A 12,360-nucleotide genomic window follows, 5' to 3' on the forward strand; every position below is an offset into this window, starting at 1 on the left:
AGGAAATTAAACGTCGCGTGCTTACAAACAGCAGTGGTGAAGATTCACAAACCTTCAAAGTTACTTTAACAAAAAATAAGAAAAAGGAAGGTATGATGATTACTTTTAAGGAAATCATCCAAGTTATTGAGATAGTTGTGTGTTCCTAATTTATATATTTTATTTAATAAAATACAAAAATTATTTCTATCCTATATTACATTCTTGCATTTTATAGACATAATATTTTTTAATAAACCATTAACATTAAAAATACTTAAAATATCTTTGCTTCTCTTTTTGAATCTTGTTTAAAATTTTGAGTTAGTATCTGGATATTTAACAGCTATTTTATAAATTAAATATTATGTAAAGGTTTCTCTGAAGGATTAGAGAAATATTGAAATTGAAACAAACTAGAGGTAAAAAGTTTTCACAAAATTAATATAATAAAATAATGTAAAATACATCCAAAAATGATGAACAAAAGTTAGAAAGTACTTTTTTTAAAATAACTGAGGTTTTGTCATTCAGCTAAAACTCTTTCTTATGAGATTTGTTTTACATCATTGTGTTCTATTATTCTTCATTTTTAATTCAAGACAAAAATAATACAATGATCATTCACTATAAATCTTTTGGTATTTAGGTTGTGTCATTTTTAAAAAAATTATTTCAAATGTTAAAATTTTTGCTCATTATTTTCTTCAAATACTTATGCATTTCAGTCTCACTGGCTCCAATACAGTTTTTAGTTCCATAATTTCACTAAATGTAATAAGACAGTAAATTATACATTATGAATTCTACAACAGGTGAAGTTTTAAGTAAATTTAAACTAATTTAAGTTTTTTATCTCATTGCATTTTATGTTTATTTTTCTTTGGGCTTTGGGACTCTTAAATTTCAAATAATTATTAATCATTGATAATCAGAACTATATCATTTCTTTCCTATATATTTATTTATCACACAAGAGGAAACAATTTGTCAGAGAAAAAATTTCCCCAAATATTGTTTGGTAACATTTTTAAGTAGCATGTTATTTATTACTTTTACTTGTTTAAAAATGGATGAAACTCTTATTGAACTGAGAGGTGCTTGCTTATAATTGCATTATAACTTAACAAAAGAAGGAGAAGTTGCAGGAACAGAGTTCTCTGGACAAGGAAATCAATTCTAAATCCCCCAAAGAAAGAAGCATATCATAATATTTTAAATTATCACTTCATAATTTGTATGTTCCTTTTTAAGGTTATGATTGCAGTAGCCCTTGTTTCTTACATTGAATAAACATGGTCTTTTTGTGTACTTTTCAACAAAACAATTAACTGTAGCAAATTCCAAAGCTTTGCATCTTCTGTTGAAGTCACCATCTTGCCAAGGTGCAAGTCTCTTTGAATTGGTTAAAGGCATAGTGTTTCCTTAAAATATTTCTGAACTTAGGAGCCAGCTGTCTACTCTGGGACATATGTTTTCTTGTTTCTGGAAACATAGGAACATATGTGTTTCTTAAAACACATTTCCTCATATATTCTGGCCTTGTGTATGCATAACTCATAGAACAGACCAAGAAGTATTTATGTAACATATTTACATTCTTTATCTTTTTTTTACGTCTTCATTACATAAAAAGTTTTTGAATCATGTATTTCAGAACAATTTACTAATATGTACATAATCTATATTTTCACTTGCATTGTTTGCCATTAAATTATAAAAAGTTTTATTTACTGTGTAATTAATATTATATGCAAAAATGTACTTATGATTAGTTTCTTTTTTTTTTCCTTTTAATTAAAATTATTTGACAGACAGATACCCTAAAAATAATTTTTTTGACAAGTATGTGACATAAAGGTTTGGATATTTTACTGTTGTTAAGTTTATATTATTGATCCAAGTATCAACTTCTTCTTTTCCATAGTGAAAGTATTTGTACATTAAATGAAATTCATTATGAAAAATTGTGGTAATTTTTTTTTATCAGATTTTGGTATTGTGTTGGGATGCAAAATCTATATCAAGGAGTTCACTAAACGCCTCCCATCAAATAAAGATGGCACCCTTCAAGAAGGTGATATCATTGTTAAGGTAAGTGAATCGTAGAAAACTAAAGTAATAGTAATCTAGTATATTAGAAAAGTGGCATGCCAAATAAAAACTCAAGAATGAAACATCATGAGTGCTGATAATTTTCACATTACTTACTTTACTTGATATAGTTTGGACATTACCTTGGAACAGAGAAGAAACAATACACAAACAGTGGCATTTAACTCTTAGTACATAATACATTTATATGTCTGTAGTAAAGTTTGTTTGAAGACTTGATTTTATTTTTTCAGATCAACAACAACAATACAGAAAATATCAACCTCAGAGATGCAAAAAAATTTTTAGATGCTGCCAAAGAAAAATTACAACTTGTTGTAAGAAGAGAAAACATCAAGACTGTAAATAATAATAATAATAATAATTTACAGGAGATTAGAGCAAGACTGAATAAGGGTAAGAATAAATAAATGTTATCCCACTTGCTTGTGAACATATGAAGGGTGATTGATATTAAATTATAAAACTAAAACATATTGTGAAAACTGATGCTTTCAAAGTAACTTCAGCATATTGATTATATAGAGAAATATCTCTGAAATAATTAGGTATTGACTTTTTTGGTCAATAAAATTCTCTAGAGTAAATTTGTGATAGTTTTTGCAAAACGATTACTCAAATGGTAATTAATAATTTCTTCATTTGTCTTATCAATATCACTGTAAATTGCAGATGTTTCATAAAATTAGCTTCTATTAAATAGCTCCTTAATTTGTCATTACAGATACTGTTTTGTAACTTTCAGAAACTTCTCCAACCAATTTTATTGATGTTTCAAGTACAAGACCTCAGTGGAGTAATCAGAACTTGTATGTCCAAACTCCCACTCGAGGTTTGTTCCTTAACAGTTTGAATAGTTAGGCTGTTATTTTGCTGGTATTATATTCATAGCTCTAATACCTCACTTTATGCAAGTTGTTCAACAGTTTTAATTACCTACTAGTTGTGTTTATTTAAATCATGTTTTTCCAGTAGTAATTTTTTAGTTGTTTTTAGCTTTTTGGTTCTAAAATTCTCTTTGTAGTATGTTACAGCAGTATGCCTTTAAATTTTAAATTTCATTGATAGCAAAAAATATTTATTTGTACATGATACATAAGTACATAATATATGTGATTAGTGTGTAGTGAGAAATTTAATTGTTTACATGGAGCTTTTGTAACTGAAGAAACATCTACATTTGTTCCAAAAATAATTTTCACATAATACATTTCAGGGGACCTAAGACCACCACTACTATCTGACCAATCAGAGTCTAAAAATAATCTTACCAAGTAAGAATAGTAATTTTATATTTTAATTTTGTTGTTTTTCCAAATGCTGATTTTTATCTAATACCGTGTTTCTCCGATAATAAGACCTACCCATAAAATAAGACCTAGTGTGATTTTGGGGATAGTTTTAATATAAGCCCTACCCTTAAAATAAGCCCTAGTTAAGAGTGGCAGGAAGAGGAAAGAAATAAAAAAAAAATTAATTTATTAATTAGTTTAATAGTTAGTTAATTAGTTTGTTTAAGTATTAATCAGTTAGTTTAATAGTTTAATAATAGTTTATTTTAAATGGTTAGTTTAATAGTTTTACTTTGTAACTTCATTTTTTTAATATATCAAAATAAGACATCCCCCGAAAATAAGCCCTAGTGTCATATTTTGGAGTGAAAATTAATATAAGCCCTGTCTTATTTTCGGAGAAACACGGTATGTAACTTGAACTCATGCATGCAAATAGTAAAAATTCATAAATTACCCAGAAATAAACTAACAATTTTTTTTCTAAAATAATTGTTATTGGCAGTTGTGTTTGTCCTTGGCTAATTTTCAGTATTTGTAGTGTTTAGTAAAGGAAACTAATTGTACAAGAGAGCCCTAAATAGAGCTGTGTGTAGTTTAAAACTTTAATATTTCAATTGTTTAGAAATTAAACTACAACACTGTCATTAGTTAGTTATTAGAAAAATGATAATAAATATCTTGTATCTCGTATTTTTTGATATTGCATGTGCTGCAAAAAGTAAATGAATAAAATATATAAATGTTGTTGAAATGAAATGAACAAGTTTTGTTATTAATTATTACCTAATTACCTAATCTGTAAATGACTAAAATAAGGTTGATAATAATTACATTTAATTTCTTAATCTAATTTACACCCTATTAGTTGTTGATGAAAACTGGTGATATATATTTTCTAAACCAGAATTTCTCAAACTAAGGTCTGAAAGGGTAATTCAGAAGGTCTGCAGATCTTACCCAAAAGTTTATAAATTTTATTTAAAATATATAATTTGTAATATAAACAAGTAGTTTTCCTAAAATTAAATTTATATGAATTAAAACATTTAATTTTGGAATACAGCTTCTCATATACATGATTTGTTTTCAAAATAAAAAAACTAATAGGTTTGGGATCTTGAGTTGTTAAAGTTTGAGGAACACTGCCCTAGATCACTACTATTTATTTTATATCCTTGATTGAGCTGATGAGCCTTGGTATTGGGTAAAAGACCTTGTCAGCACTAGATATGGCAGATATAATGTAGTTGATATACTGTTTCATATTTTGTTTTGCTTTCATGGATTTGTGGAATTATGAAGTTTAAATGCTATGTGTTATCCTTTTATAATTATTATCTATTTTAAAATACTTATTGTCTGTTTTCATAAATGCTCTTTTGGAGCCCAAATGTTTATCCTTTTCTATATTTTTAAATCTTCATAGAAACTAATATTTCACAGTTTGAATCTTCAAGAAACATTAGATTTAAATAAGAAATTTAACAAAAATCATGATTTCTGGGGAAAGTATTTGTAATTGAAAGTTTGTATAGTGATTAAGAAATAGTTACTACAATAATTGTATCTTACATAATTCAATTGCAGAGTGCAGAGTGGCCGAAATCGGGGTCCATTGATGGGAATTTCTCTTGGTCATCTAGATCAGCCTGCAACTCCACTTTTGACTGGCCATGGTCACTCTAGAGGTTTACTGACAACAGAAGGAGATAAACCTTCTCTGAGACCACCTCTACCTCGAGTAGATGGTAAAGATATTTTGTAACCTTTTGAAAGTTAAATTCAGCAATGAAATTTCCCTGCATAGTCTGTTTAGGTATTGAGTTCCTAATCATTTAATAAAGCTATTAAACTTCATCAAGATTTCTCTTATTCCCACATTAATTTCCTTCTGTAAATGGTTTATTAAATCATTCTTCTTATGTGAGGAAAAGCACTCAGTTTGTAATGGAACTTCAGTATTTTCAGTGTTTTTGTTTTATTGAACTTAGTATATGATTTGTGTGAGGAGTTTCTTCATCATTTAATATTGCAAAGTTAGACTTACTGTGTCTTGCTGTAGCCTATCTGACAGTACAGAACTCAAAGCTTAATCAGTCGTATTAGGTTTGATCGTCTTTCTGATGTTTACTCTTGTGGAATATTTTCATACATATAAATTTTTTTGGAATTCATTGAAGGATGTTTACCATTTCTATGAATTTTCAAATAACTTTGAGTGACATCTGTTGAAGTTAAAAATAATTTTGACCATGTAATAATTTTTTTGAAATTGCACAGTTTTGGTTATTAAACAAAAACAATATGCTTTGAGAAATGAGATGTACAATTTTGTCTGATAAACCACAGTTTGTCTTAAAACATTTTCTTAAAAAGTTGCAATTGTTTCACGTGCATCCTAACACTAATTATTATAAATATTTATGTTTTTTTTAAATCAACTTACTTTTTAATAACAACTTTCAAACTCTGAAATATGATGAGTTCCTTGATTGCATTAACTGCTTATTTTTCCTCTTTCTCTCTTTGTTTTCTTTTATCACTATGAAATGAATCATATTATTACATAAAGGGAATATGTTTTCATTTTTAACTTAGTTTATATGCTGTATTGGTTCATACGTGATTTCCAACAGCCACATCAACTTTTCAGGTAATTTGTGAAGAGGAACATATGTAATTTCCACCTGTTTATTTTCATCATTTAGTCCAAACTTTTATACTTTTAAAAGACTTATGGTAAAAAATACTAATGCAATATCTACTTGTAGAACTGACTACCAATGCAAGAAAAGATCACAGTGATAAAGAGATTTCTTCAAGAAGAAATAGAAATGCTTTGTAAGTACTTACTTTTAATAAATATTGTGTAGGCCTAATCTGTAGTTATTACTCATTTGGCTTGACATGGCCAGGAGATTTGGGTGCTCAACTTTTAATCTGAGGGTGACGGGTTTGAATTATAATCACACCAAATGTGCTCACCCTTTTAGCCTTGGGGGTGTTATAATGTTATGGTCAATCACACTATTCATTAGTAGAAGAGTAGCTCACAGTGGGTGATGATGACTAGCTGCCTTCCCTCCGGTCTTACACTGCTAAGTTAAGGATGGCTAGCACAAATAGCCCTCGTATCTTTGCCCAAAATTATCAATCAAATATTACTTGTTTTGTATTTAACCTCTGGAAGAGTGTTGTTGGTGTCAGGTAACCTTGTTTGTTGTATTTCATTTACACTGGTGAATGATGAAATAAAAATTAGGCAAAACATTTTAAGTGGTAATTTTTTTCATAAGTTTTAACTCTTCTTTTTGTTAATTTTTATTCATTACTTTTTATTTTCAAGGTGTAGTAGTATTGTTTAATGAGTATCAAAGATACTACAAAAGTAAATTATTTATGTTTTAACACATTAATAGGCCTGACCCCAGACTTGTTTCCTTTCAAAAAGATGGAAGTGTTGGTATTAGGTTAACAGGAGGCAATGAAGCAGGAATTTTTGTTACTTCAGTCCAGCCAGGTAGTCCAGCTTCATTACAAGGTCTTCAGTCAGGTGATAAAGTACTTAAGGTATTTACAAAAAGTTCTAGTGATGTGCTCTAAACAACACCTTAAAATTTATTAAAATTTAAAATCATTCTCAAAGCAATTTTTTACACAAAACTAATATGTTATCCTTAGATTGAAACAAGTGTAATTTATTTAACTTTCTTATTTGGTTTATATTGTCTTTTAAGTAGGTTCCAAACATAGTATTTGATTATTCAGTTTCAGAGTAATACGAATTTTAGTATTTACTAATAATATTTTATCTGAATCTTTAAAACATGGTTTCAGAATAACATATTTTGTTAAGTGTGCAAACAAAAGTGATTATATTGATAATTAAAACAGCAAAAGTGTTATTTTCTGTTTTCTAAATACTTCAGGTAAATAATAAAGACATGAAAGGGGTTACAAGGGAAGAAGCAGTAATGCTTTTGATGAATTCACAAGATCATGTTGAATTAATTGTTCAACACAGGAAGGAAGGTATGAAAGAAGTTTGTGAATTTATTTATAATTACATATATTTTGTTTGTTATATTAATCACATGAGTAATTGTTATTTCTCATCATTTCATGTTTTTTGTTCTGAAATGATATTTTCATAAATATGAAACTAAAAAACCTACTTTGGCTAAAATTTGTATAGTTTTTTTCCCCTAGCAATTTCATACTTTTTTCATGCACAGAATATTACGTAGCATATATTTTCTCCTATTATTTAATAACTGTTTTTATTACTAAATATAACAACTGGAACAAAACTGTTCTACTGGCACAGCAACTGTTGTTAAACTTACAATACGAAAATGATCTGAAATACTTTCAATCAAATGTTTCTGTGTTTACTTTTTTTTCAACATTGTGATTTTTTAAATTTTATTTCCAGAGTATGATGAAATAGTAGCCACCCAAAGGGGAGATTCGTTTAATATCAGGTTAGTTTTCTTAAAAATGTTTTAAGTAATAGGTTTTATCAACTTTACAGTTTAAAACGAATATGAAAGAATTTAGTTGCTTTTGAAATAAAATAAAGCAAATTTTGAGGAAAGGACATTAAATTAAATACTGAAGTTGATTTGTTTCAAGAATAATGCAACAATTCCAGTATAGACAAGTATTAAGTTACACATGTAGAAAACATTAGTTTTGAACATTTTTGTGTCTTTAATTTAGTAATTAAGGGTTAAAAAACTAACACAAAAAACAATTGTTTGCAGAAAAGCACATGATTATTGTGTTGTTAGCTTCCTAGTTCTTAACTGCAGAGAACATGGTTCCAAGCTTTCATGATGTAAGAAAAAACACATAGGTTCAATAAGTCTTGATACAAAATGATAAAAATCCTATAACCTGAGTGATTTCGAAAGTTGGACCTTTTTTCTTCAGGTGGAAACTGGGAATTTTAAATTTGTAGTTAAAATACTCTGTTTCTGGATGTTAACTGAAAAAGATACAAGATGATTTAAGAAGGAATGTAAAGAAGAACCGGTAATTTCATTTATTTTTTGTGAAAAATCTACTATTTTTATTACCTTATTTGTAGTGTATAAGACACACCTCTATTTTCAAGGCTGTCTTCAGGGAAAAAAATATTTTTTACAGTTATCATTTATTTATTTGTTCAACATCAGCATAATCTTTTATTATTCTTTAGAATGCTTCAAAAGTAGTGTCCATAATAAAATAAAATAGGGTTGTTTTATACATTTACATCAAAACATTGTTCATTCAATATGAAAACTTTCAAAATCTTCTTTTGCATCACTGAATTCACTGAAAACAAGTTCTCAAAGTTCACTCTCACTTGTCTTCAAACACTATCATCTTTGGTACCATTAAGACAATTGCTCACATCCCATTTTTTAAATATCTTTATTACAGTTTCCACACTTTGGGGGAGAAAAAAGGTTTTTGGTACTTTTAAACATTAAGGAAACAAACAAACAAACTGCTTACTTACCATAAACCCCTTTAAAGTATTTAAAAGCAGTATTAAAAAGGAAATAAAACAAGGTTGTTCTATATATTCAATGCAAAAATATACTATTCATTCATTATAAAAACCTTGAAAATGTTGTGCATTACTGCATTCACTGTCACTGAAATCAAGTTCTGAAGGTTCACTCTCACCACTTTCCTGAAACAGGATATCATCTTCACTACCATCAAGCTTATGCCACATTTCTTAAATGCCTTTATTACAATTTCAGGTTTAACTCTGTCCTATGAGCATTTACCCCATTCACTCACAATTGGAATGCTTTGTCTCTTCCTTCTTCCAGTAGGAATCACTTCGTAGTTGACCATCTGCATTCATTTGTTCCATTCCTCATGCATGAAGCACTTGAAGGACTTATTGATTGATACATCCAGTGGTTGTAATTTACTTGTTAGCCAACCAGGTATAACAGCCAGTTAGATCATCATTTGGGCAATTTTTTCTTAACTGCATCAGTCTTATGTACTCTAAAATAATCCCATACAAGCAAGGCCGGGGTTTTCAGTAATTCACCTGGACATTTAGCTCTCACTTTCTGAAGCCACAACTTCATCCCATCTTCATCCCTCCATCCCTTGGATGTACATGAACAAGAACACCACTTGGCAACTTTTCTTATGACAAGGTCTTTCTTTTAAATATCAACATTGGTGGAAGTTTTGAACCATTGACACAACATGATAATACTACTGTGTAATGGGTTTTCTCATGTCCACTTGCTCCCATAGTTATATTCTTAGTGCCCTTCTTTTCAGCAGTTTTATTTCTTAAAACATCAAAAGTTAGTGGTACCTCATCCATATTAGAAATTTGTTGATTTTCTTGTGTTGATTATTTATGTATGGAATTCTAAAATTTTATTCTCAAACTCTTCTGGCATCCTCTGTGCTATTTTGGTTCTTGTTTGCATTCCTAGGTTTTTAAGTTTCATGAATCTGTAACACCAAGATGTATGACCAGTAAAATCATCATAATTTTTTTCCTGAACTATCTGTTTTGCTTCAAAAATTATCATTTTTGATGAAAGTACAATTCTTCTTCAAGTTTTGGCCATTTCACTCTCTTATCTCTGAAGTTGCATTTACCACCCCAAGCTGACTGTAACTAATCTTCTTACTTATGCCAACTACAAATCAATTTTTTTGAATTGATTAAATTTGACTAAAACGTTTCTAAACTTTTGAAGTTTCAGAAAAATAAGATATTAAATTATTTATATTTTTTCTGTTATACCTAATAAAAATAATTTGTTATTTAGTGTAGTTATTTGCAACTAGACTCTTGAAAAGTTCACCTGCAAGGTTTTCTTATATATAAAGTATAAAAGTATCATTTATCTTATGGTTTTCACATTTCATTTGTATAATTTATAGAAACTCCTAAATAAATATCAACAATTATTAAGTTAAATATTTATATTTTACTTTCCATATTTTTCCTGTATCACTAACTCTATCTATTAACATAGAGTGCAATGAAAAATTTAAAATTAAAAAACAAAATTGATTTTTAAATGTGTAATTTTATATCTTTGTCTTTTCTCTTATAGTTTAATTTTCATTTTTCTTTCCAGTTCATTGCCTTTTATTATTTATGCAGATGTGTTAAATTGTATTCACAGAGCTTTATTATTATTATATGGTGACTTCTGTACAGAGACTTATTTCACTAATGCTGTGCACACGTGAATGATGCTATCTTGTTTATACACTTTCACAACCCAGGCAATAAGTTAAAAGTATAAAGTCATTAAACCTTTCCAAGTACAATTTTTAAAACACAAATAATACTTAAATAATACCAAGATAGTACAGTTTAACTATAGCATATTTAAATAAGAAACCATCATAATTGTTATAGTTGATCAAGCAAACCACAGTATTAATGGGAGTTGCATGTATAGTGTGAGGAAAACCATGTCATTTTCAAATTAACCATTGGTAGAGTGTAGTGTAAACTTAGCTCTTTATAATGACTATATACACTGTTACCCACTAACTATATGTACATTGTATATCTAAAGGCAAAGTATAGAAGGTGGACATGGCAGTCATCAAGGTTTGAAAAATTTATATTTGTTTGTCCCAAACAAACCAGCTGTTGATATCATCTCTGAAGTAGGCCATACACACACACTCAGCTCATGTACATTACCAGTTTATGTGGCTGAGAGAAAACTACTGATAAAGTTGAGATTTTTCATACTGAGTGGATCATATAATATAAAAACAGCAATATAAGTATTTTTTGGAAAGTATTCTTTGAAACAAAGGAATAATAACATAGATATCATAAAAATCAAATTATAACATGTGTTATGATGTTAATTACATTGATATATATATAGTAAAGTGGTTTAATTAAATTTTGAATGTAGTGTAATACCATATACAGAAAGGAATTTAAAAATGGTACTGGGGCCATAAGGTTTAAGAAAACATGCTTAACCAGAAAGTGTCTTACATGTCTTTATGTTGCCAAGATAGAATTCTCAGATTTTAAAGGTCCAAGGAAAAAGTGAAAAAATGTTTACATTGTGATTCTAGTTATCTCAAAACATTAAACTGTATCTTGCATAGAACACATTTCTGCCTTGAGAGTCATGAAAGTGGAGAAATAAGCTTCACAATTGGAGAGATATTTCATATTGTTGATACCTTATACAAGGGAATTGTGGGTTCCTGGCTAGGTTACAGACTAGATCACAACAATCATGAAGTCCAGAAAGGTGTTATTCCTAACAGTAGCAAGTAAGTCCTCTTTATTTGAATTTCTCTCAACAATATACAATCATAGCTAATAATATATCATGTGGTGGACTATTAACTGAGATTTTTTTTTAATTTAATTTCTGTGTGTTTTAAGAAAATCTATAACAGCTGTTGAAAGCCAGTGGCCTCTCCATCCATATAATTTTGTGTATGTTATGTTAAAACTTGAAATAAGATTAAAAATGTTGAATCACTAGTTTGTGTCTGTTTTATGCATCACATTTACTAAAATTTGAGACTAGTGGCCAGAAACATCTGATTCTGACTTATAGTTAATAGAAACTGCACCAAGTAAAGCTTGGCTGTTTCTTTTTTATTTTTGAAAATCTAATTTCATAAATACCAGAGCAGAGAAGTTGGCTCAACAGCAACAGAGTCAGCGAAAGAAAGACTCCTCTGTTGAAAGTCGAGGGAGTTTCTTTAAAAGAAAAGGTGCAAGACGTTCCAAGTCCTTAAGCAAGGATCATTGGGAAGAAGTGATGTTTGGTAAGTCTAATATTTAGACATGTAACATGTGTTTGTATAAAAAAATTAACTCTTCACTAATTGAATACTGAATGATTAAATGGTAGCATCACATTACCCTTAGTTGTTTATTGAAGTCGACCATAGCAAATTCTCAAAAACCATTTGCATGCACTTTTGCTGCCAA

At 28.7% G+C, this 12,360-nt stretch overlaps 1 protein-coding gene across 15 annotated transcripts in view; it reads left to right on the forward strand.

Annotated features, from left to right (window-relative positions):
* Positions 1 to 12,360, forward strand: part of LOC143232799 (tight junction protein ZO-1-like) — a 110,622-nt gene that overhangs the window by 65,459 nt on the left and 32,803 nt on the right. For 10 of the 15 annotated variants that reach the window (XM_076468664.1, XM_076468666.1, XM_076468665.1 and 7 more), the window contains 13 exons: positions 3 to 90; positions 1,970 to 2,073; positions 2,328 to 2,490; positions 2,840 to 2,926; positions 3,311 to 3,368; positions 4,977 to 5,137; positions 6,161 to 6,230; positions 6,809 to 6,959; positions 7,319 to 7,421; positions 7,825 to 7,873; positions 10,961 to 11,125; positions 11,517 to 11,687; positions 12,055 to 12,194. In XM_076468664.1, coding sequence (XP_076324779.1) covers positions 3 to 90; positions 1,970 to 2,073; positions 2,328 to 2,490; positions 2,840 to 2,926; positions 3,311 to 3,368; positions 4,977 to 5,137; positions 6,161 to 6,230; positions 6,809 to 6,959; positions 7,319 to 7,421; positions 7,825 to 7,873; positions 10,961 to 11,125; positions 11,517 to 11,687; positions 12,055 to 12,194 — 1,510 coding nt within the window. The remainder of the gene's footprint in view (positions 1 to 2; positions 91 to 1,969; positions 2,074 to 2,327; positions 2,491 to 2,839; positions 2,927 to 3,310; positions 3,369 to 4,976; positions 5,138 to 6,160; positions 6,231 to 6,808; positions 6,960 to 7,318; positions 7,422 to 7,824; positions 7,874 to 10,960; positions 11,126 to 11,516; positions 11,688 to 12,054; positions 12,195 to 12,360) is intronic. The other 5 variants (XM_076468667.1, XM_076468668.1, XM_076468678.1 and 2 more) reach the window with 1 other exon arrangement.

This window comes from Tachypleus tridentatus, chromosome 11, assembly GCF_004210375.1.
Source record: "Tachypleus tridentatus isolate NWPU-2018 chromosome 11, ASM421037v1, whole genome shotgun sequence".
NCBI classification, from domain to species: domain Eukaryota; kingdom Metazoa; phylum Arthropoda; class Merostomata; order Xiphosura; family Limulidae; genus Tachypleus; species Tachypleus tridentatus.